Source organism: Chamaea fasciata, unplaced genomic scaffold (assembly GCF_029207755.1).
Source record: "Chamaea fasciata isolate MVZ Bird 193981 ecotype frontalis unplaced genomic scaffold, bChaFas1.0.hap1 SCAF_1, whole genome shotgun sequence".
Lineage (NCBI taxonomy): Eukaryota > Metazoa > Chordata > Aves > Passeriformes > Sylviidae > Chamaea > Chamaea fasciata.
The window spans coordinates 101,896,548-101,923,597 of NW_027094086.1; the positions used below are offsets into that span (position 1 = coordinate 101,896,548).

General features: G+C 38.1%; 1 protein-coding gene across 5 annotated transcripts in view; it reads right to left on the bottom strand.

Annotated features, from left to right (window-relative positions):
• Window positions 1–27,050, bottom strand: part of TPK1 (thiamin pyrophosphokinase 1) — a 303,572-nt gene that overhangs the window by 145,920 nt on the left and 130,602 nt on the right. For 4 of the 5 annotated variants that reach the window (XR_010719337.1, XM_066175456.1, XM_066175673.1 and 1 more), the window contains one exon: window positions 9,609–9,681. The exons of the other annotated variant lie outside the window; for it this stretch is intronic. Coding sequence is in view for 3 of the 4 variants with exons in the window: in XM_066175456.1 (XP_066031553.1) it covers window positions 9,609–9,681 (73 nt within the window). In the remaining variant the exon portion in view is untranslated. The remainder of the gene's footprint in view (window positions 1–9,608; window positions 9,682–27,050) is intronic. 5 annotated transcript variants of the gene reach the window in all.

Genomic DNA, 27,050 nt, shown 5'->3' on the forward strand with positions numbered 1-27,050 from the left:
CAAAGAAAAAGATTAAAAAACCCCCCCAAAACAAAGAAAATCACCAAAACCAACTCTGCACTTCTTTCTAATAAACTGAAAATCTTACTTTTAGATTAAAAATATGGTGTTCATGTGTGTGTGCTTATTTTATCTGAGTCACTTCTTCACAAGAGCAAAAAAGTGACAGCAGATTTAATTTGCTGATGTGTCTAGGAAATTTTTCTCTTTCTATCCAGTTCTTTTTCCTGCTCTCTGCTCCTACCTTTATTTTTCTCTCTTAAAATGCTTACCTTCTCCTAACTTTTTAAAGAGTCTGCTTTTTTCCTCAGTTTTCATTCCTCATTTTGAGGAATGAAAACTGAGGAAGGATTGAATAATTCCTCAATCTCTCCCCGACATTTCATTTTTCTTTCTTAACTCATGTCATCACATAGGGGACTGTTTCTATTTCTAATTATAACTCCAAATCTATTTCACTCATGGAAGTTTTTATCAAAGACCATCATAGCTTCTTCAACTGAAGGGAATCCAACAGCACACCAGAATGCAAACTATCATAGCCTAAGGCTGGCCAGATTTCCGCTGATTTTCCTGCACATCAGCTTATCAAAGTTGTATCCAAGACCTGTTTGCCGGACTCTGCTGAGCACTCAAGGAAAACAGCAGAACTGAAACTGAAAAACAGAGCTTCAAATGAGTTTGCTGATGACAGGGAAAACAGCAAGGGTCCAAAAGTATATTACAGTCAGAAAAATAAAAGGAGAAGGTACCATGAAAGGTAAGTATAAGAAATACTCCAATTTGCAGAAATTTCCCTGTCCAGCTGTAATTAAAGCTGCCAGAACTGGAGTTCTTTCATTCCCCCTCCACCCCCTGTAATGGTATTTCTTGGCCACTAATATCTTCTTTCAAAAATTACATCTTAATTCAGTTTCTTCCTGGTATATCTGAATGTAAATTTAATCATCTTGCACTGAGTGCAGCTATAAAAACAGACCTTGTATTTTGCATGTTTTTGACCAACTCAAAATTCATTTAGTAAAAATAACTATCTGTGCTCCAGAAGGCGCACTTGAATTTTCCTGTTACACTCTACCTCTGTCTTGATTTATAAATAACCTTACACTTCCACAGCTTGGTGAACTAACACAGGCAAGTGAAAATTTGGCAGCTTTAGCTCATTCTTTGTCTCACTGTAAAGCTACAAAGCATTTAACTTCTCTACTTGGACAACACACATAATTTTCTCTCTTTTCCATTTGGTGGCTGGTAGAGCACTCATCTATCTGTGTGAACACAAACAGAACAAATCCAACCTTATTCCATCTGGACTGTCATCCTTGAGGTTTTGTAACTATTTCTGTATGTGAAGTATAAGCACAACAAGGGTAACTTTATGGAAAGTTAAGACATGCCATCCCTGGGTCATGTGCCCAAATTTATTATGCCTTTTTAAGTTTATAGTTGTGTCAAAGATGAAGAAGCAAAGGCTATGGTGGCCTTGGTGAATCTGTCTCTGGAGTCTGGAGGTGAGGGAGAATGATCCTGGGTAGCCCACACACTCCTTTTAAAGCAAGGCAACTCACTCCCCAACATGCTCACTACAGGTCCCTCAAAGCATGTCAGAAGCATTCCTCTTCCTCCTCCTCCTCTAGCCCACATACAAACCTTCCTACTTCAAAATGAGCAACAGACAGACTGCATCTTTTCAGTCTGCTTCTGAAATGAGAGCTGACTGCTCTTTGACAAGATGCACAATAGAATCATTTGCACAGGCTGACAAGCTGCTTCTTAAAATACTTAAGAATTGTAACATCAGGATTTTAGGCATCTCTTTTCTTGGTTAATGATCATGTTTGAGTACCTGTTTCTGGCCAGACTTGTGCTTTCACTGGCTCGTGAGCTGCCACACAACAGAATCAAGCTTATAAATCCCATAGGACATTTGGGCTGAACTTGAGTTTGCAGCAACATTTGACGAACCATGAGGTTGTGGGTTCTGCAGCTTTGCTGAAGTCTGTTCTAATTAGGAGTTCACAGGCAAGGGCACTGAGCCCTGTGCTCTGGGAACAATTATCTCTTAAATTCTCTCTCTAAAAAAAAAAAAAAAAGATGGATCTATAAATCCCATTTACATCTAAAATGACCTATAATCTGAGTCTTCAGCCTCTAGTCTTCTACCATATCAAAGTACCATTGTCTAGTACCATATCTAGTACCATTGTCTCTTTTCTGTGAAGAGGCTTAATGACAAAATAACTGTTCAATTTCCTTCTCCAGATTAAGCTGTCATTGTTTAAAATACTTTTTCTGTTCCTTGCACTGGAAATGAAGTTAATTCAATGCATTTTTATTTTTTTAACCTTTCTGTTGTTTTCTCCATCACAGTCTGACAGATCAGAGTAATGACTTCTTTCAGAGATTAACACCATATTAAATTTTTTAAAATTCCTGAAAGTAACTCAAATGTCTAATGCAATATAGATTCTACACTTTCCCTTCCTCGGGCCATAACCAATGGAAGGGAGAAATAAATCTTATACTGCAACATAATATTAAACTGAAATTGGATGCAAGACTAAAATACCACCACCATCATTTTTGTTATATGGTGCACTGTTTTCTTGCATATTCTTCTGTCAAGCAGCTGAGCTTCAGCTAAAGCACTTGCAAGAAGAAAGCAAGGAACTTGTAACATGAAAATTGTCATTTCAAACCTAAGCAAAAGAAAGACAAACCACCTCTAATAAAAGTTTGATCTCTTAATTTCTATATACTGTCTCCAAAAGCTAAATTACAAGCTGCAAAATACTGTAAAGGAAAATAGAGTAATATTTTTTTTAAGGCATGAGATTTTGGCCAAATTCAATTCTCAAACCTCCTGGGTAAATTAGGGACTGGCTCAGGCTCTAATAAACATATATAGTAGCTCTCAATGAACTCAAAACTCTCAGAATTTCAATGATATTATATTGATCTTACAAGAGAAGTGGGACTTGGCTGTTTCACCAGGTTCAAAAGGAGTGACATGCAACTCAGATAGAAAGAACACACATTACTTAGAAAGATGCAGGCCTGTATAATTGAATTTGTTATGACGTCCCTGTCCCCTCCTCCCAAATCTCATCTGCATTTAAACAGACACAGATTTTTGTAAGCTGCTACCATAGTGAAAACATAAAGAATGATCTAGAACCAGACAGAGATTTTTGGGGGATTTTTTAAAGACACATAAAGAACAGCACAGTGCAAGGTCAGAGTCCTGAAATCCTTTGCCTTAAGAAAGATTCTTTACAACAGGACTTTCCAGACATTTTATATATATTAGCTCAGCAGGACATAAAACATCTATACAGGCTGTATATAATTTTAGGCTGTAAATTTGATGTCATATGCCATATTTCAGTGGCTTAGTTGTGCACACACCCCTACATACCTATGGGAATGCCAGTCACTAGGCACAGTCATTCCAATATAAGCAGAACAGCACTGAAAAGGTGGTTGATGCATATTTATCCACTCTTTATCACAACACAAGAATTCAGGAGATTCAAATATAACTATCAAAAAGCAAAGCTCAAAGCCAAAAAACATTCAAAAGACAGATTTTTCTTAACTGTTAATAAACTAGGGAACACAGTGCCAAGGGTTGAGTGGTTGGGTTTTTTTGTTTGTTTGTTTTTGTTTGTTTTGTTTCATTTTTGGTTTTTGGGTTTTTTTTAAAGTGGATACTTGCATTCTCATAAAGGTAGTTTGAAGAAAAGGAAGTAGACTAATTTTGGGCAAAATTAAATCAATCTATGAAGCTATTAAACACAAAGGCATCACCTCTGATGCAGGTAATCTTCAAGCAGTACATTAGAGGGTGATGAAAAAGTGTAACAAAGACCCCCCACTGTGCATACTTTTGCTTTCAACAGTATTCTGTTCTGGCCCAGCTGAATGAACCTTTCATCTGACCTAATGTGACTGTCTGTCATGTTCACCTTTACAAAAGTGCCACCAAGCACAGAATCTCTTACAAATTGATGACATATCTGGAACATTGAGATACTGTTAGTTTCATTTAGCATGAATAAGAAATCCACCTAACCAGATTCACCTAGACAAGTCACTTGGAAACACAATCTTGACAAGACCTCTGACATACTATTCAAAGATGGAACCATTTGTGAAAGCTCCTGTTGAATAATTACATGACTAAGGCATACAGAAATCTTCCAGTCTGAAATCCCAAATTGCATATACAGCCATATACAGTTTAAACTATTAATAGCAGGACCATATCAGATTTATAAATAGTTTTGGCTTGATGAACCTCTATTTATATTAAGAGACTAAGGCTCTTTCCATAAATGTACATCAGTAGAAAAAATCTACAACTTGGATCTAAATCCAGGTGGCACTAGGCACCCTTAACACATCAGAAGCAGAGCTGAGGTAGACATAGCATGTTTCATACTTGTCAAAGATGTCATCTGTAGAACGTATTAACCAAGGGATTGCTTGGAAGCTTAAGCAGTGAATGTCAGGCAGAATTAGCCAGTCCAACAGCAAGACTGAATTGTTTCAGATCCAGTTGCACAATTTTTAGAGTTTCTTCTGAAACCTTAAAACATTTCACAAAGGAATCAAGCCCTAAAATGAAACATGTTTTTCTTAGAAAACTGTTCAGTCTAACAAGAATGCTGTAAATGAATCAAGCATTTTAATATCTGAAGTCTCATCCTATATTAAAAATTAGTACTAGAAAAAAATGTAAAATTGAGGAATAAAAGATAAATTAAAATAGTCACATAAAAACTTAATGGTTTTCTTTGTTTTAATTTATAGTAATATAACTGAGGCCAATCAATTAACACTGTGATTTCATAAAATTATTAAAAAATTTGGTCTTGGAAAGCAAGCAGGGAACATGGCCTAAAACATGCAGTTTATCCAGAAAGTGTAGAAGTTAGAGAGACATAAAAGCACTACATCAGTGTTACCAATACATTTTCTAAATCTAATTATAGGTGCATCATCACAGAACAAAAATACAGTACTCACACCCTACCTATTAAACCTTTTTACAAGCCTGATAACCATTAGCCCTGGAAATGAAAATAGGAAAGAGAAAGTGCTACAGCTGCAGAATTACCTGCAAAAATAAGCAGCTCTATGAGACTCAGAAAGAAAAAAGAATAGGAAGAGGAATAGATTTGTAAATAAGTTCGCAGCATTTAATTACTGATCTGAAGTAGAGCCTACTAAGTCTACAGCAGCCTTTCAAGGCACATGGAGTTAGCTTGGCCGGAAAGCCAAAACGGATTTTTAATAAATAGCACAGCCTGGATTTCAAAGGGCATTGGATTCAACCTTCTGCTTCTAGGCGTAAGAACAGATTTGGTGCAATTTTAGATAATGTCTTTGGACTTAAGACTACAGAAACAGGACCTTGTTTGAGGCATAACAATACAAATGGCTGCTTTAACTTCAAAGCAATGTTTAAAAGGTTTCAATAATAGAGACACTCAGCTAAAGCAAGAAAAGGACGAAACTGCAGTGACAGAAGTATCACCACAAATCCTCCCTGTTTTGTGCAGTGTCATTTCCAATGCACTTCAGACTGTACAGAGAAAGAATGCCAGTGCATCTATTATGGAATCACATGAACATGCATATTTATCATGAAAGTACAAAGCCTCTTCTCAATTTCTATTTTAACAATGACAGAAAATACATAGAATAAAGAATACTAAATTGCTATTCTTTATCCTTCATTTACAGTACAGTATGATTTTAAAAAGAAATTTTAAACATGACATTTAGTTTTCAGTTGTGGTGAAGTTTTATCCAGTTTAAACATTATTTAACTCTAATAAAAGGGGGAAATAATCTCTAATATTTTAACAATTTTTAATAGATAACGGCAAGTACATCCTTGACAAGTCAATGAGGCAGAACCAAGAGCACAGAAAATAAAAAGTAAAGCTGAATAACCTTTGATACATTTGCTTATTCTCTCTCAAAAAGAATGCCTAACTCCTCACTTACACATCCCACTCAGAAGTCTGTTATACAGTTATTTCCTATCCAGAACTTTTGCTTTTAGATCTCTTCACTATGGCCTAACAGAGATAAAATAGATTTATTTGCTTATGAACTTTATTTAAATAAGGTTCCCCGATACAGTAGTGATTGTCCTCCTAAAGGAAAAATTGAAACACTTGTCTTGTAATCCCTGCTCAAACAAGAACACAAGAGCAACTGGCTTAAATATATCCCGTTCAGTAAAACCCCTTGGCTTTGGGAATCTGTATGTCATGTCTTCCTGTAGTGACAAAAATCTTCTTGCTTTCATCACTTAAATGAGGTAAAAAACCTTCTCAGTCCAGGAGCAATGTCCTGGCATGAAGCTGGTGTGATGAAGTCAGGCTGTTACTGTGTTGTGGTGATGATGATACAACTGCTATAGACTATAGTTTCATGCACTGAGTTTAATACACCTCACTACTTACTTTGACACAAACACTTGCATATGATTATGTTTTATAGCTCAATAATTAACACCCATAAGCTTTACCATGAAAAAGTAAGTCTTCTTAAGCAGTGGCACGGTATCTTCAGATAGGTAAAAAATGTCACAACACATTAATTTCTGCCAATATAGGTAGCTTTTATAAAATGATAAAAAACAATTGATAAAAGAATATTTGAAACAATACAGTAATATTATCTAATGATAGTGGCTTACCTTGTCTCTGGGTGTAATCTGCATGAGAGTAAGGAAGAATGGTATGGGAAGCAACCCTAATTGGCAACATGATGCTTCCCTAAAGTCAATGGTGCTACTCACCTGAAGTTCTTCCATAGCCTGTTTTAAGCAGCCCTAATATATTTTGGGTCATGAACATATACAGCATTTCCAAAAGACAGTGACTTTGGAAATTGTCTGAACTACAGAGGATGCTTTAAAAAACAAGATGTTTTACAAAAGAAGAAAGAAATATACATCTCTCTTCAATTTCTGTGTTTTACTACATTTTTTGCTCAAGATCTCCTTAGACACTCACCCATATTTACCATTCTAATTTTCTGATTATGGGAAGTTAATTTAAAAAGGCAAAAAAATTATTTTTCATACCATGTACACCCAAACTTAAAACTCTGAAGTCTATCTGCATTTTCCTCAGTCATGTATGAACACCCCAGGCAAGGATTCTGTAGGCTAGATGATGCTGTTCATTACACCTTTAAAATCCTGATGAATTACTTCTTACTATACAGCCTATCAGCTCAGTTCTAGCACATATGTATTAACTTTGTATGAACCAGAATGATTCACTATGTGTTCATAGAGAAGATGTAAACTGTGCATCACCAGTAAGATGCAACTAAGCTGACAAAAAAGGATGCTATGGCTATAAAAGTAATTCCTGTGAAAAAGAGTAATACCTACTGCATTCTTCCACCTCCTACCTTTTCCATCTCTGTTGAATGATCCTTAACTTGCATTCTTTGGTAGGATTTACCTACCTACCCGCATGCTGTTCCTATAAGCATTAATTGCAGAATCATAGAATGGTTCAGGTTGGAAGGGACCCTGAAGAACATCAAGTTCCAACCCCCTGCAATGGGCAGGGACACCTCCCTCTAGGCCAGGTTGCTCAGAGCCCCATCCAGCCTGGCCTTGAACATTGCCAGGGGTGGGGCAACCACAGCTTCTCTGGGCAACCTGTTCCAGTGTCTCACCACGCTCACAGCAAAGAAATTCTTCCTAATATCTAATCTAAACCTACTATCAATTTGAAGCCATTCTCACTAGTCCTGTCACTGTATAATCCTGTAAAAGTCTCCATCTTTCTTTTAGGCTCCCTTCTGATAGTGAAAGGTTGCAATTAGGTCACTCAGAAGCCTTCTATTTTCCAGGTTGAACCATCCCAATTCTCTCAGCCTTTCCTCATCTCCTGATCCCTTCACCCCACTAATCATCTTGGACTCCTCTGGACTCACTCCAACATGTCCATGTCCTTCCTGTGCTGGGGACCCCAGAGCTGGATGCAGCACTGCAGGTGAGGTCTCACCAGAGAGGAGCAGAGGGACAGAATCCCCTCCCTTGCCCTGCTGCCCAAGCTGCTTTGGATGCAGCCCAGGACACATTTGTCTCTCTGGGCTGTGAGTGCACATGGCTGGGTCATGTCCAGCCTCTCATCCACCAGCACCCCCAGGTCCTTCTCCCCAAGGCTGCTCTCAATCTGTTCATCCCCCAGCCTGTGCTGGTACTGGGCGTTGCCCATGTCCATGCCAAAGAGAGTAGTGCATTTGCAGTTTCCCCTTTTACAGACTCACAGAAGCTGTGTTGGAAGGGAGCCACAAGGATCAGTGAGTCCAACTCCCAGCCCTGCACAGCACCATCCCCAAGAATCACACCAAGTGCCCAAGAGTGTTGTACAAATACTTCTTGAATTCATTTATTCACAGATGATGAATTTTCAGTCTGTAGTGAACAGTATAATTCCAAAGCTTTTTATTTTATTTTTACTTCCCAAGCTGTAATTTAAAGATTCCTGAGCATTTTTCTGGAGCAGTTCTCCTAGAGATGAACAGCTATCACACATTTCTCCATTCTAAATGGAAATGGAAAATATGGAAATAAAACTCCACAGTGCCCAAAGAGACTAAAACCCTAATCTACACACTCCTCCAGCCCTCCCCTCATAGTTTGAAACCTTTTGTTCTAACAATTTGATCCCAAGTCCATCAGGGAAGATTTTAGGCAAATTTCATTCTTATACATGAATTAGCAGCAGACTAAGTTAACTACCTAAGAAGGATCAAACACTTACTCCTCTTGCAAGTGCAGCCTGCTGCAAAGGTAAGCTGACCCGTCAGGGCTAACTCTGAATTTGCAGAAGCCTGCTTTTCAAGATGCCAGGGTAAAGAACTGTGCTCATCACAAAAGCCTAAACAAGTAGGCACGTGAAGTGTTAAATACCAAAGAGTCAGGTAAAGGCAGAACTTTGAGCTCTAAGGCCTGAGAAAAGTGAGTTTACATTTATGCCGCTCACTGGAAATAAATTAACACAGGCAGGAATTTATCCAATAACTCATTAAGGAGGGCACTCTACCAGTGTAGCAGAAGTAGTTGACTGTAATTCAGTGCTTCAGTGGGTGAAGAAAGAGACAGATTTTTCCATCTGCAGCTTTCCTCTGAAAAGGTAAATCATTTCCTAGAAATAGCACACCGAGAAACTCTCTCTAGAAAGTATGTGGGTACCCACCAGGTGGGGATCATGGTAAATTAATCTTTATTTCTCTGTATCTCACCATGTAAAAGAAGTCACAGATTTTTCAGGAAGTTTTATCCTAGTTTCTAGATGCTGTACTCTCTACCAACATATGATCTATTTCATTACCTGATACTATGAAAACTCACCCTGTGCAGGATTCAGGCAGTACAGTACCTCCTGTGTTTAAGCATTAGTACAGTGGCACAAAGCACAACTTCTGAGCTTCTCAGGTGTTTACAACTGAAGCCTCAGAGGAAGAAATGGAGCCAGAATCACTTCATGACCAAGGGAAGCACGAATGGCTTGGATCTTACAATGCTCTACCGTACAAAAACTCAAATGGATTTAATTTACCTTGACCTTGTAGTACTCCTTGACTTCAGGCTGAATGGAATCAAAATCACCACTGATGTAATCAGGCAAGAAGCTGAAAGGAAAGCAATGACCAGTGAAATGAAAAATTATTCCATCTTACTATATTTAATATTTATTTTCTCAAGAGTACTAGGGGTAAAAGCATTAATCTTCTAAAAGGAATATGAGTTCCTTAAAAGCATGTTAAAACAAGCTGATGTGAGGTGATACAAAATAGGGTAATAAATGAAATGTAAAATTGGTAAACCTATTGTCCCTCTGCTGAGGGAGCTGCATATTGCTTAGATGCTTATATATCTCTCCGGGTTGGTAAGACTTGCATTTGCCTGGTCCTAGAAAGACAACTTTCAAATATCTTTCAAATGTATCATTCAGTCAGAAAAGTGTTTGAAATAGCATATCTGAGTGCTGTACACCAAGCCTCAGAGGATATAATTTCTCAGAAGATGATGATGCTTCTTGGACAGCTGGTATGCCATAAATGTTTCAAGGATTTGTACTTTAGTTTGTTAGTGATGTCATCTAGTTTCTACTCTTCCTGATTACTAAAAATACTCCCAAAATATGGAAGCCAAATTCTCAGGGAGTTTTAACTCACATGAACTCAATTTCAACTCCTAACCATCATTCATACAGGAATATCGCTGCAAAGCACATGAAAAAAATTTTGTGATGTTTATCTTATCTTGCCACATGTAGCTTTTTAACTGAAGAATGCTTAAAAATATTTATTGTATAAATTCCTATCAAATTCATAATGAAATATGACTGTGCTATAGCAAGAACTGTGTAAGAATACTTCTGAAAAAACCCACAATTCCCCCCAAAACAGTCAACTCAGCTTCCCATCTCGCACAACTTCTTGAGTTTTAAGAAGCAGTTGACAGGTGAGAGAGTGCTTCCACTGTTTCAACAGATAAGGCTGTACTGAGTTTTGAAAGTAAAGCTGTGATTTTAGTTACCATACTTTACAATCGGGTTGAGAGTTCATCAGCAAATTAGTTTCCATCTTAAACTGTGTTACAAGGAATTAAGCAGAGTATATTGGGACATATTTTTTTCTGCTACATGATTTTAGAAGAGAGATGCAGGGTCTAGAAACTCCTCATATCAGTAAAACTTATAAAAATCTCATGTTCTGTGTCTGTGCAAAGACTTCAAAAGAGACGCGTGGTCACTGGCCACCATTTTCTTTGAAAACTGAAAGCTGCTCCAGTGGAAGCTGGTAAGTACAAATTCTGTGAGTTATGTGCAACTATGGCATTTCAAATTCCCTGCTCTCCACTATTACTAAGGTTGTTATAAAAGGATATGTTCTAAAAATAATCTCTCCAAAAGAGATGGTCCCACACTCACTGCAGTAAGAAGGGCAGTCCCTGCTGCACTGGGTTTGGCCAAGGACACAGGAATCAAGTAGGAGAAATGCAAATGCTTCAGTGCTCTGTTTTATATGCCTCCATCAGTATGGTTCAAAACTAAACAGAAAATTAGGTTTGCTCCTTCACTGTAAAGACTGACCTTTCCAATGTACAAAAAATACCATAATTTCAAAAGTTAAAATTTAAATAGATAGTTTTTACCTTTCCATGAGTTTCCTAATGAAATATTTACTGAACACAACAAGCCTAAAAACCTGCAGGTATTCTCTTTCAGCTTGTCATTTTAGAATTACTTTTAATGGCTCTGTTTCAATCAGGAAGAAACAAACTCACTCTAGGCATTTCAGTGGTGGCCCTGAATGCAAGCCCTGGAGGTGTTCCAGCAGGTTGGGCAGGAAGAACAGCAGCCAGTTGTCATGGAAAACCAGCTTGGTATGACATAGACATCTACTGTGATGAAAAAGCTGTTTATCTTACTGAAATTCCATATATAAATCCAAAAGTGTCTTTTTTTTTTTTTCCCTCTACAGCAGCTACAAATTGCAGTGCTTTTAAATAATCAACTATTTCTCCTGAATGTTTCAAGAGACATAAATGGGAGAAGAATTAGTCAAAAAACCCCCGTGTCTTCTAAAAATCAAGGGCTCCTTTACAGCTTTTTTTCTCATCCAAAGTAAAACAATTTCCAATCAAAAAGCTAGTCTGAATTTTTCCAAGCAGAAGGAATAGGTATTTCAGCGCCACCTGCCATGGGCTCTGCTGGGGTTCCTGGCTGTGCTTCCTGAACACATCTCCTCTGCCAGGAAGCTCTGTGTCCATCTTCAACATACCCTCTCTAAATCTATCCCTTGGAGCAGCCACAAAACCAGAAGTGACTAAAGGGAATAAGGAATTGTGGCTCACGACTTCAAAATTTTGAGATGTCTGGGCCTCCCATTAGTGATCATGAAAACAAGAATTCCTTCTTTTCTCCTTCCCTTTTAGAAACACCAGAAACGAGGAAAGTTCAGAAAGTCATGCCTGATGAATTTTAAAAAAATTAGTAAATCTCAACTCCACTGTCTGCCTCACAGACACGAAAAAATATGTCTGCTTTATCTTCAGAGGGAGGATTGCTGCTCTTTGTAGCTCATTGACTATTCAAACCAACAAAAGGAAGACAACATCCAGTACAGAGTCAAAGGCTACATTTGACACAGTCCTTTTTGAGTTCTGTGGAACAAATTGATCCAGGTGAGCAGATCTGAGTCAAGGCTCTTTCCAATTAACACAAGTGAACAAAATTCATTGTGAGAAGAATTTTCCTTGACTGACTAACCTCAAGATAAGCACTGATCTAGAAATAGGGGAAATAGTTGAGAGAGAAGTATATGAAAAAAAAACAAACAACAAACCAACTTCATACTAAAGTAACTCCAGAATATTTTGTAATAATGGGTTTCACTTGTTTGCTTTCATATAGTTTTATATGTATATTTATACAGTTTTGCATAGTTTTGTATTTACTTCTGAGTACAGACTGTAGAGCAGGAGAACATGCTCAGGAGAATCACACATCAAGCTTACTTCTATTTGAGTGGAAGAAATTATGTCAGGAGAAAAGTAACAAGAAAGACCTCTCCATAAAAGTTGAAAAAGCTGCCCTTATTTAAAGTACAGATTACAACCAGGTATTATAATAGTCTAACCCATGTTTTCCTGCCCTCTGAACTCAAATTCATGAATAATTCTTATTCTGATGCATAACTGTATTGAAGATGATATATTTCAGTGACATATCTGACACATATCCTTTAGTGAAGGAGTTTAACTATTTGTCCATGATGGCAAAATATGTCTTTAATTCCTAGTGCAATCTAAAATTTTAATTTCTAAACAGTCCAGATGATGCAGTCTACTGCACTTCAGAACCATATTTCATCAGTCTCATTAGCTATTAATTATCACTATGCATATAAGGTCATGACCAGCTCAGCTGGCTTGATTCTCTGCTGCTTTATATTGACATTTATCAGGAGTGAACCAAATCCTTAATCCTAATCGGGCTGAAAGTATAAAATTCATGTGAGATCAGCCTAGTCTACCAAGTCTTTTCTAGAGCTGTCAAGAAGCATAACACCAGGCACTGGCCAACAAAAATCTTCAGAGGTTTGGGCCAACTGGAGTTTTTCTCACTCTTTTCAATCTCTTTTGGTTTTTCTGGATGTTGAGGGGTTTATTTTGCTTGGATTTAGGTTGTTGCTTTTTGTTGCTGTTTGGACTTGCCTTTTTTTTTTCCTCATCAGGGTATTTTAGAATCATATTGCATCCACCTAAAATGAGTATGGAGTCAGGAGGGCCAGGATTACTTTCAGATAAGGACCTAAAGGCACTTCCATACCAGACTGCTTATCTTTTATCTACGCAATTTTTTAAAAAATTAAAACCCCATAGTTTCCATATGAAACCTTTAAAGGTTTAGCTAGGTTACGAAGAAAAAGCAACACTATTTCTCAGCAGTTTGGAGATGGATCCCAGCTAGATGATTTATACAAATTGGATAAAGGCTAAATGTTGACTGAACAATTTTATGAACTCCCAGGATGCTGGGCTGGAAAACAGGGGGAAAAAAAGATTCCATCAGGTTTGACATAGTTTCCAGATATCCCAATAAATTTTTGGTCACCAGTAGCGTAAAACAGCAATTGATTCTTATCTTAGACAGATTACAAAATAAATAGAAGTTATTTAAACTCTGAGGTTCTTGTGCTAAACAAGCACAACTGTGCCTTTTGCCTTGAAGTAATACATTTAACAGACACAGCAATATTGTTTTTAAATATTCAACACTAACGAAGTGTGTTAATTTTAAAACATCAGAATATTTGCTTCTTTATTCACACACTTTAAGAATTCAGTGTGAAGTGTTAAATATTCGTTTTCACACAGTTATGAAAAAGAAAAAAAAACAAACCCACAAAAACCCACACAAAACCATCACACTGTAGCAGTTTCTACTAAAAAACCCATGCTGCCTTCTTAAATAAAATGCTTGGGCATAAATGCTCAGCTCTATCATTAATTCAAAGTTACAGTTTTCTAGTACTATTGACTTTTCTTGTGGTGCAGCTCCTTTAGCACATAATTGTACGCAATTAACCTTTTTTAAACAAATGTTAACATCAGAGACATGAGCATTTAAAGGCAGTACCTGCATACCTTTTGATTCCATCAGCTACAGCAGAGAAAATAATCCCATGCAGACAAACTGTGTGTCCCCCAGCTGTAACATCTGAGGGCACAGAGTGGGTTCCCTATGGTTTTTTTTCCCTACTAAAAATAAATTTCAAAATGAGTGTCTTTTACCCTGGACTAATAGGCACACACAAGCCACATCCCTGTGGAAAAAGAATCAGTGATGAGAAAATGTTGCAGACTGAACATGAAGCAAAGTCAGCTCTGAATTTTCAAGCATCTAGTACTTGGGAATACAGAAGATAAAAACTCTCTAGCACTACTTCAGGATAAGCATTAAAATCACAGTTTAACAAAAAAACCCCAACAAACTAAAATTCATGCTTCCAACTCTATGTTTGCTAACTGTTAAAGTGCACTTTCAGCTTGCCCTCCTGACGTCTTGACAGGAAGAGTAAGTGAGGGCTGTTCTCATCAGAAAGGTGTTCAGTCTGTTTAAATTTGTCAGAAGTATGCTGCTATCTGCTGTGAAGATCAAAGTGCCTTTTTAGCTTTCAGAGACATGTACAGCACAAACAGGTGCCTTTTATATATTGTCTCAGAGCAGCATATTTAGATGCTCCAAGTAGCTGCACAGAGGTGAGTTCCTGGGTAAAGGAGAAATGTCAGATAGTGAGATATATTCAGAGTTAATGTCTACTGAATCTGTAAATATCTTCATGCACTACCTGCACGGTTACCACAAGGGTCACACCTGCAGCTCAGAAACCCAACACTAAAATACCAGTACAGTTAATGAATTCAAACTGACCATAGAAAAGAATTTTGGTTTGATTGATCTTGAACAGATGCCACAAATAATTCCATAATTTATTAATATCATGAGGCTTTAAAAAACAGCCAAACCCCAGTCCTCAGCTTGTCCACCCTCTACTTCCCAATCAAGACTCTCTTGAAGACAGTAAGCTAACTTTTTTGACTACAGGGTTCCCATCACTGCTGTTTCGATCCCAAAACCTCCGTTATCACTATATAGTGTTTGTAGTAGGGTGGCACTGACAATGATGTGCTAGTTCTGTCTGAATTTGGAGAGAAAAAAACCACATTGACAAAAATCCCCCAACTATTTCCCATGCCTTCTTCAAAGGCCTTAATAAATGCTAATGTTCATTATGCAATTGCTTACACAAAACAAATCCTGAACAGCATTTTGCACTGTACAATAAATCCAGAAATGATTTAATAAAACTTAAGAAAAAAAAAAAAAAACAAAACAAAAAAGGGGGAGGAGGTACAACGCCAGCATTGTAAACATCAATTTAACAAAGAAAGCAAGTATATGCATATATCAAGCTATACACAGATCACCTAAATTCCTTGCACAGACTGTTAGCATATCTGCATATTACAGTCAGATAGTTACGTGGTTAAAAGTACTTGGAATATTAGGCAACCTTGAAAAACAGCCTCTTTTTCCCTTACTCTCTAAAGAGCTAGTGTTAAAGAGCATGTAAGTATTATTTCATTTGCAAACCCTACGATTTAAAGGAAAAGATAAAAGTGTGTGAAGATGTGAAGGCAACGATGCATTCATTTATGCTTGTCTGGTGTGCAGTGTCACCTTGCAAATAGTAAAAAGTATCCAAAATAAATTGAAGAACATATTACCTTCAGCTCGAACTGCTATGCAAAGCACACATCAGGGGGACGTCTTCCACAGGGGAGAGCCAACTTTCTCCCATTATCATGACAAATCTGAAGAAGCTTACACCCTGCCTCAAAACCTTGTCCCTCAGTGACAAAGATGGGAGTTAATGATAGCTACAACTGTTGCATTTTTCTTTTTAATAGTCAATAATTGAAACTTTTCTCCAGTTGCAATTGATACAGTATGAAATTAAGTCATGCTCTCAGATTTAAGAACTACTCACTGGTTTGCCATGGTTCTGAATATCCTCCTGTGTTCAGGCAAGAATATGTACTTAATGAAAAACTGAATATGCTCAGAACAAGCAACCCCCAGGGACTGCTGCTAAGTACCTGTGTTTTTGTTTTTATTGCCATAGAGAGAAGTATTTCTTAAAATAAAGGACAGCTGATGGCAATATATGATCTTTGAGTAAATTAAAGCTGAAGCTATTCAGCACAATTCAGCATTGCACAGGCTCAAGCACCATGCCTTGCTCTTGGATCCTTGGCAAAAGAAATTTAGAAAAAGGGAGCTGAGTCATGAGCTTTCATCCTTGCATAGGGCAGCATGGCTCAGGGCAGCACATTAACTCAGTGGCAGAAAACGCTCCAGTGCCTCAGCACAAGTCAGCCACAACCACATGATTTTGAATGCTAGCAAAGCATAAATACATGTCTGGAAATGACAGACTCCATCTTCTAGGACTCAAAGCCAGAGGAAAGCGGGGAGAAGATAAGCACTGCAGCCTTTGACAGGTGAGCGTATCTGACTCACTGAGAAGATGGAGGCTGACAAGACCCCAAAAGCCAGTTTTCCCTCTTCATGTCGAAACAACAGATGGCAGAATTTGCTCAAAAAAATTGAGAAAACTCAACCATTCCATTAACGCAAATCATTTATTAACATTTTATACTGCACATGAAGAATCAAAAGGATATGGTCTAAAATGTGGCAAACTTAGAGCAGTCACAAACTACACAAACAGATTTAGAAACCAGTCTCAAAAGATGGTAGTAGAAGCAACAGCAGGCTCAGGGCTTCATGGAGTGCCACCCAAGTTAGATGTTGCTGCTACAAGGCAACACACTTTTCCAAGACAAGGTAAACAATTCCGTTTCATTACCAGAAATGCTAGAAACACACATATTATAATTTTCCACCTAATCAGACAGTTAGTAACAATTTCTACAGTGTGGCTTGAAAACTGAACTATACAATTTCAAAATTCAGTTTGAATGACTAGTATTTAAACTGTAGGTGTCCTTTCTGTGAACTTTCACACCATTAAGAACACTTAAAAGTCAAGCACAATCAAACAGTAAGAAGTTACATGAGAAAGATGTTCACTGGGATTTCCTTGCTTCCGTTTCTTTACTTACTCTCACTGGAGTAGCTTAAGTATCTGCCCAGAGTTTAGCATCTGTTTACATACTTACAAAGCCAGGGAAGAACATCTTTGCAGGGGAGGTTGAGCTTGAAGAAGCCATTTGCTTCTTCAGGGCTAGAAACTGAAGTAAGTAGCTTGCAGCAGAAATCCTCTACAGCCATTTCTACACAATGAGTCATGAGTGCAATGAGAAGAGATTTATCCCCTTACTAAGCAACTTGTTCTAAACAGACAAGAGGAAATCTGCAGGTTTTCAAAAGTCTGCAAGCTACTTACTTCAGTTTCTAGCCCTGAAGAAGCAATTTTATGTCATATAAATTTTAAGTCTTATATGAATTGTCATATAAAAATTTATTTAAAGAACACCTACTTAGAAGATAAGTCTTCAGGAGAAAACCAGAACATCTGATTACAACACAATTATTGAAAGGTAAAGTTGATTCTGTACAGTTATTGAATATGCTTCTTATCCTAGACCCTGACTGCCTGTAGACCAGCCACTGAGCAAACCATTTTTATTTTTGGTGAAGATGTGCTTGAGTACCTTAAAGATATTAATATAATTCCTTCAAGTTTCAAGTCCTTACACTGATAAGGTATATAATATTTTGCAGAGAAACAATGCATTGAGGATCCTGAAAACACCCAGATTACACAGAGGAACAAAACATATCACTTAATGTTCTTAGGGGGTGTGATCCCACATGGCAAGGAATGGAGAAAAGACACAGAACTGCAGACAGATGTTTGAAGTCTGTGGTGTCTGTAGGGCTGAAAGTGGGTAAGTCACTGGAAGGCAGAAGTTTTATCAGACCTTTTGCTGCTGACCTCTGCTGCAGCTTCTCCAGAGCAGACAGAGAACCAAGATATTCCAGCAGAGCATTAGCATTTCAAAAGGTACCTGCACCTCTTCCCTAGCACAGCACAGCAGCATTAATTAGAGAGACAGCAGAAGATTAATGTGCATACAAAATGAGAGTTGGGCTCTATTTGATGCTGAGTAACCTCTACCAAAAAGCACCCTCCCTTTCATCAGATAAACTCAAGGGAGCATTCTGCCATTTCTACACAAATTACCTGTACAATGGATGACCCTATTTCATTTTCTGAAACCTGTGATTTAGACAACAATGTATTGCAAAATTTAATAGAAATTCTTTTAAAGTTTCTACTAATTGAAAAGATGAAAGGTAGGCTTAGAGCTCTGAAGGAATTGGTGGAAAACTGTTTAGTATACCAGTGTTTCTGTCTCCAGTGGGCTGGAGCACCACAGCTGGGTAAAGCTCCTGCATCTGGCAGAGATCCTACTCACTGTAATCCTTGTTTTGCTCTTCTGACTGTGTCACCGCCTCTACAGAGCTAAGGTGACAGTGCCATATTTTAGTTAGCAAAGTCAGCAGATTTACAGTTATGAATACACACAAGCAGTTCTCTCTTTCACAAGATTAAAAGTGTTTCAAATGACTGTTTTCATGAGCACAGCTGCAATTAAAATGCCTCTGATGAAGCTCTAATTAAAGAATAAAACCACCTTTTATAGTTACTTGACATATGGATGAAATAAAGAAACAAAATAAAGCTGCTACTCTCATGTATCAATAAATCTGCCTTCTGATCACAGCCTGATGCATTCAATTGAAATAGTTTTTCTACCAGGGTTTTATTTGTTAAACTTTTTATAAGGGATAAAGAATGAGGGACTGACAAAATGTGTTCACCTAGGAAAAAATCAGTTCTCTTGACATTTTCTTCTGTAAAACATTTGAACAGCTATACGAAACAGGCAAGTTCATACCTATGGTCTGCACCTTAAAAGATGCAAAAGGATATCTGGTTGACAGTGACTTGCCAGATCTAAATTTTTGTTTCTTTTCACTCCTCATTAGTGAACAAATCTACCTGTAATGAAATACAGTAATGTAAGGAAACCTGCTGCAGTGTCACCTTGGCCACTATATGGGCTGTCTGCTTTCCCAAAGACTCCCAAGTACAAGGAAATGCTATTCTAGCTGTTAACATTCTCCTTTAGCTTAGCTGCAGTCAGGTTCCTCCTCCTGGCAGTCAGCACAGGTTCCAATGCCTCCTGAAAAAAGAGCCTGTTTTAGAATTTAGCCATTACCAGGCCCAACACCACAGGGAGGCTCCTGGCAGCTCCCCAGATGGCTACTCGGAAAAGAAGACCGTAATTACACAGCCATGGTACCCAGTGTAAGGGTTGGAAATACTCCTTAAGGCAAAGAACCCTAAATTTTGCACTGGCCAAAGTACCATGTCAAAAGCTGAAGTCTTTCTTGCTTCTCAGAACTTCCTTCACCATTTGAAAGCACCAGCTGTCACAGAGATATTCAGAAGATAGAATCTTTTCCCATCTTCAGCTGGAATAACTGATCAGCAGCTAACCAAGCCAAGGTAACTTACAAAAGCCAAGGATCTGGTTTATATTAATTATTTCACAATTTGGCTCACAGGTGATAAATACTAAAAGGATGAAGCAAGCCATATCCATTCAGACCTCTCATACCTGTGGGGTGGCTACTGTGAACACACAGTACTCATTTGACCGACCAAAATTTCACCTTCTGCTTATTAAGCTAATTTTACCAAGGAAATACTGATCCTCAGCTCAACATAAAATGGTTTTCATAATCACAGTAGTCTGTACTCATTTTTATGTTTGGTACAGTTCTAACTCAGGAGAAAGAGCCAACAGCAATTCACAGAATCACAGAATGATTTGCATTGGACAGAACCTTAATGATCATCTAGTTCCAACCCTGCTCTCATGGGAAGGGACACCTTCCACTACATCGGGTTGCTCAAAGTCCCACCCAGACTGGTCTTGAACAATTCCAGGGATGATAAATACATCAAGGCAGAAACATTCTGCAAGAGCTCAAGGTCTGCAAGTCCAAATCACATTATATTCCTTCAGATCCTTATAATCCTTCAAATAGATTATATTTCTACCACTGTGAGACCTTAACTACAGCTATCACTAGCAAGCACCAGGAATCTGCAGGCATGTGCTAAAATCCTCACTAGGTCCCAGGCCTTCAAAACTGCACATGTACAGCCTCGCCTGGCAAGCATAACCAGCATCTCTCCTCTCCAGGGAGAGGGAAGCTCTGTATCAGCTTCATCTGAAATCAGCACAGCTACATGCAACACAGCTGGCAACACACCTGGTGAGTCAGAACACGAGTCCATGCAAAACTCAAGTTCAGAAGCAAATCCAGCATTACATTGAGAATTGGTGGAGCAGAAGAGGGTGTAAAATTATTTTGTTATATTTTAATACATTCAAAACACAGCAATTTTCCACATAATCTTTGTTAAGAAAAAAACCCCAAAAACAAAACCCCACCACCAACTAAACACAAACCATACACAAAAAAAAACAAAGAAAAAAAATGGGAAAAAAATCAGCCTGCGAGCATGACCAAGAGAATTCTAAGGGGTACTGCGAAGGGTCTCCAAGGCTACATTGAGAACTTGGTTGACTGAAGTGTATATAAATCTGACCTAGCTTTAAAACAGCTCAGAGACTGGTAGTAGTTATAATGGCAGTGCTTGCTGTGCTTGTTTCCAGAACATTGACAGCTTCACATGTGAGAGTCTTGACTGTGTTCAAGAAACAAATGTGTGTGCCTGCCCATCTCCCCCCACCCATGAGTCAGACTAGGGTGCTACAGGTGAATTTTCAGCAGAGCAAGTAGGTTTGTGCTACTGCTGCTATTAAGCTTTTAATACCCAGGCTGTGGCTGGGATCTACCTACCAAGCTCCTACTGCCTGTTACTTAAGCTGGCTGTACTTATTAATGCTTCATCAAAGGCAAGGAAATCATACTGTGGAGGGAAGGTTTGACGAGAACCTGAGCCAGTCCTCCTGTTTGTATCTGCAGCATTTAGTGTACTGCCACTTAAGAGCACAAATGAAAGCATTGACATAACTACCTATCTGACAGATATGAGATCCAGGCAGGTCAATGCATAGATTTGTGCTTATTTGTAAGTAGCAATCACAGAAAAAAACCAAAACCTGTGCACTGGACTGAGGCATTAGAAACATTACAAACATACACGTGATATTGTAGAATTCTCTGTTCTCAATCTCTCCCCTCCTCAATCCTCCTCCTTTCCCTCTTTTTGTCTATGTAGGCTAAAAGCACTCTCAGACAGAAAATACCTCATTCTTGATAAATAACACATATTCAAAAAAAATCCCTGTCTTGGCCTCTACACAAGTAATTTTCTATCAAGTAGAGTAACTGAAAAAAATTTAATGTCAACTCTTATGCTGTTGGTGCCCTGCTTATTATAAAATATAGAAATAATAAAAACATAAATATATATTTATATATAAAACATATTTTTATACATAAAATGTATTAAATATTATCAAAATGTAGTAACACCCCCATACGAACTTCACAATTTATTATGATTGAAAAAATTATATAACCCTTAAATGCTATTCCACTAAGTTCTATTATTGTCATAATCACTTTGACTTAATCTTTTATTAAATTTCAACACATGAATTAACTTTTCTTATAGGGTGAGAACTAGATCTTAAGGACACAGATCTGCCTATAAATAATACAAGTGCAATGATGAGCTCTTATTAAAAGCTCTTCCCTCTATATATATAGTGATAGTACTTGCTCCTTAGGGAAGACATTTAGAGGTCTAAGATTCCTGCTGCCATCTGCACCATGTGCACTACAAGAAGGGAGAGGAGAACGTGAGTGGATGCAGCATTGGAAATGCTTTGGAAAAGACTGGACTCAGATGAGCGGTGAATCAGATACTTTGAATTAGTGTATATTGAGATGCTCTGGGAGTAGCCTGAAGACTGCCACAGGTGACATGGAGTGTAACCATCATTAGAGATGTCATTCAACAGAAGATGTAATTCAACTGAATGACACTGTGGCCCATTCATTCAGTCTAAAATTCACTACTAGATAATTCCACATATTTCAATACCATCAGGACATTAATTCTCAGGTTGATAAGTTTTTGAAAAAATGTGTGAAGTTAGAAGGATTAGACCTATCTGCCTGATAATGAGGTAAGAGATACATATTTTACTGGAATGGCAGAAAAACTGTCACTGAGGTTACTTTTGTAATTGTTCTTGGAGAGAAATGGAAAGTCCTCCTGAAGATTAACAGAGAACTCTACTTCATTGTAAGCAAAGCCATTGCCTAAATCCTGTTAAATACCTGTTAAGTTCCAATGCAAACAAGCCTGCACCAGCCAGCTACTGTCAGACAGCTGGTAACAAATTGGAATTTGGGCCTACATGCTGATAAAAAGGCACCAAGATTTTGGACCATGCCCACCTTCAAATTCAGCACCATGTACTCTAGGAAGTGCAGCCACACCCACTCTCGGTAGCAATGAACTTCAGGTGCAGTTCATACAGCAGCAGTTTTTGGGGATCCCAAAAGAAGTGTTTCAGTGTGGCTTCCTAACTCTAAAAAAACACCACCTCTCTTACCTAGATAGGTATGTCCATGATAGAGAGGGAGGTGGAGAATATCTTAATTACAAGCCATCAGGTCACAGCTGGGTCCAAGGCTCAAGAAGGGCAGGCTGCAGCATTCACAGTGAAGCTTTTCCAGAGGCCAAACTGTGGAATCAAAGGGCCATTTCTTTTCACTTGTACTCCTAGCTGATGTTGGTGCAGGAAGAGCTCCAAGGAAGAGTATGTAGGAGAGGTTTTCCCCATTTCTACCTTTTACAGTGTGGGGAAAACAGTTTGCAAAAAACAGCATTCAGATGAGAAAATAATTAGAATTACTTTTTAAACACAGAAGTAGGGAATTAAAGCTACAACCTACTGGTAACTCATGCTTTTGGTCTCTAGATTCCTATAATGTTTAGAGATTAAAATAATTAACTCTTTAGAGACAATAGAGTGGAAGAAGTCAGTGTGTGAATGTCGGAAATGGCTAATTTTCAAAGAAAGTTGGGAAAAACAATAAAGAAAAATCTACACTTGGATTGATAACTTGTGTATGGTCCTGCACCATGATCCAGCCTAATGCACTTGAACAAGCTGAAATATTAAATCCCAGAAGCACAAGAACTAAAAGGGAAATTTTGATGAGCTCTTAAACAGGGTTATGAACATGATTGTATTTCTGCTGGCGCTACTAAAGGAAGTCAAAACCTGCCATGGCTTTTCCAGTGTGAATGTGGCAAAGGAAGCACTTTCCCCTCGGATTAAAAATGTGATCCTGCAGAAGGGGGAAGGCATCACACTCCTGATGAAAGCCCTCTTCAGCATACTGGGAATGCTATTAGAGTTCTTGAAACCCCTACTGAGGTGTACTACGATCACATATGTGCATGACAGTGCTGACCACTTAATCCCCATTCTGTCATATGCAAGTTGGAGAATAAAAATTACACTGACACCCAAGGGTATTTTATAATAGAATATGAAATAAAACAATAAATTTGCAGATGATTTTGTCTTTGCCTCATGGTACTGCATTACACACCAAATATTCCTGGCCTCTCATTCATTACTATTTAATTACAACAGAATACCTTTCTTTCAGACTTAATTAACCTCTGAAAGGAGTTTGTGACCTTGGGACCCTCCTGCACATTTGCAACGTGCCGTTGGAATATTGCTCTGCCTGGAAACACTTCCTTTAATGCTGAGATTTAATGAAGTGCACAGGTTTTACAGGGAACACACAAAATATGAGAACCCTGCATGTGGTCACTTAATGAACAAGAGCTAGAGCATATCAATTAGAATCCTAAATCAATACTAAATTAACATTAAAAGATGCCACAAGAGTATCCCCAGAGGAGAGGGTCATTACAGTAAACATGATCATTAATGCTCTTCCTGATTACTTTCACTGTGGGGCAGAGAAGAGGGAGTAATGAAATGAGGAGGGATTTGTCCATTTAATTCCTATTTGTTTAAACCAGCAGAAGCTTAAGTATCCCACTAAGCTAAATGACAGTGTAGTACAGTTCCAGCTCCTGTCTTTGTCAGATAGTGCTGTTCAAGCTGAAACACTGTGACTCTGAACGGAAATGGGAGAGCAGTAACCTTTTCACATGATCAGAAGCAGAACCACAGCTCGTGCAACTGCTTTCATTGCTTTGCTGCAAAGCTTCAAACGATGGATTAATGTTGGCCCCTTGGTGCCAATCAGAACAGACTGGTGCTTGCAGAGTAGGTGCTGGTCCAGTAACTCACTTGCTAGGAATGTTAGCTCTTCAAAATGGATTCTTCACCATCCTGAGAATTCTGTCTGAGAGCTAAAAATCACATCAATCCATGCGTGCTCCTCATACAATTCCCTCCTGTACAAAACCACCCCCAAATCACCTTGTGCACAGTTTTCTTTTTTTTCCTACAATTGAATGCATCAGAAAGAAGAGATATTGACATCCACATCTATTACTTCATTAATTACAACCATTTGTTGTCAAACCTTACAGATGATGTTTTAGCAAAAAAGAAAAAAAAAAAGGCACTGGATTCTTTACTGACTCTTTTCAGGTGTCTTTTCAGGGCAGCCTGTGTTTCTCTCACTACTCAAAATACCTTCATGTGCATGATTCCAATCTGATCTGTCACCAGTATTTAGCACCCATGCTGCAGCTTATAAAATTAGAAAACATCAATCCTCCCACAGATACTGCTGGAACTTGCAGAAGAAAATAACAAAGCCTTCCTTCCTTTCTTTCTTTCTTGTTGCAGAATAACAGTTGCTCCACTGGAGTTATTAACTAGGTTTATTCCAGAGACTTTTCTCCATTTCAGCTACAGTATCAAAAACATTTTCACTCTCTTCCCATGTTTTTCTTTGTGCCCTGTTTTTCTCCCTCCTTTCCAATTTTTGCCTTTTTTAGACTGTCTGTCCCTAACCTGTTTAGATTGTCCAAATACCAAGGCAAAAACCCTGCTGACAAAGAAACAGAGATAGTCAGAGTTCTGTTGCATTGGTGCATAAAGACTATGGTCCCAAGCCCTTGTAGAGTGACTTCAGCTCTGTCAGGAGGGAATGACAATCACACTGCTCTGGCCCACAGCTGGATGCTCACCACTGAACAAAGTCATTGTATTGTAACACACACCAACTGCAGAAACAATCAATCAATCAATCAATCTACTACCCACTCACAAGCTTAAAAAAAAAAACCCAAAAGAACAAAAGCTGACCTAAAAACCCTACTGATCTCATACAAAATATTTTGAGGTACACCCACATACTAGTCTCTTTTCTGTGCTGAAGAAAAAGGGGAAGTCCAAAGTCTTTTTATCTGCTGCCATTGCTACTCCCACTGTTATTGTTTCATACATCAAGCACTCTAAAAACAAACCTTTTCTAACCTGTTGATCTTTATCAACCTTCTTCACTGGCATCCAATTAGGTCTCTCCGCACCAATGAATTAATCCAGTCTCAACCTGCAAATCCTTTTTTTTTCCCTTTCACTTAGACAGTCACTCTAGTTTTTGCAAAACACTTATGAAGAATAAATGAAGGAGAAGAGCTTTATGGTTTTTTACTGCTTTATATTTTTTTTTAATTGTCAGATACCTTTTACACAGAGATCAAAACACTGGAGAAAATGAAGACCAAACTGCATGCACATGCGTACTCTGTGGTAGAAAACATCTTATCTACATATCCCCATTAGTCATGTGATGTGAGTCCCTTCAAGTCCCCACTCAGCTTAATTTCAAAAGAAAGAAACTTTTTCCAGCTGGAGTTTCTTAACCACCAGGGAAAGCCAGGCAGTTTAAGAGTTAAGCACTCTGTGTAGGTGGGATATCCCTCAGGAGTTAGACCAAGAACAGACCAAGAATTATCCTTAGACCAAGAGTAATTTATTGCTACAGGATTAATTTCATTCCTGATGTTACTGCTACTATTCTAAATTATCTAAATATTTTCATCACTGTGTGGGCACCCCAAAGTTGCTTCACATATAGTAAGCAGTAACAATTTCCAACTATTGCCAATGCTGGAATCAGAGTGATAGGTGATCAAACAATATTTACACAGTAAAAAAGTTTTGGTTTTTTTTTTTTGTTTGGTTTGGGATTTTTTTTTAAAGCATAAGAGATAAAAATGGATTATCCATTCCATTCTAGTCTCTGGAAGATGTGGTTACTGACAAAGCAGCAGCAGGGGTCTCACTCTTGTTCCATCCATTTCACAGGCTGTTGGAACAATACCAGGTCACTAAAACATTAGATCCAGCTGTGGCGATTTCCCTGCTTGCAATCACCATGGAGAAGTGATGCATCATGTAAAACACTAGTTACAATGCAAGAATTCAGGGCAATGCATGGAGACGGTGTAATTGCTTAGGCATCTAGTGCTTAATGTCTTACCAATTAAGTCAGTAGAACATGCTGAATTTGTACAAAAGGCGATCTGGGTCCCTATTCAACAAGCACAGGCCCCACATATTTCTGTATTGTGACAATAAAGAAAAATACCTAAGTAACACTAAAAAGAGAACAAAACTGACAAGTTTGTATGGAATTGCAGCTCCCCTCATTCACCAGGTTAATTTCAAAATCCTGAAAACAGTCACAACATAATTTCTACAGGATATTCATACTTTGTGCCCACCAAGATAATCACTGGTAGATCTTGGTTTGTTTCTTCTCTCTCTAGAATGAAACATAACTTTTGAACATGTTCAGCTGTATTCTTTCTCAATTATTATTTGTCTGACCCTTTTTATTTTGTAGTCAATTTAATATTCCTTGGTAGTCAGAGGAACAAGGACATTG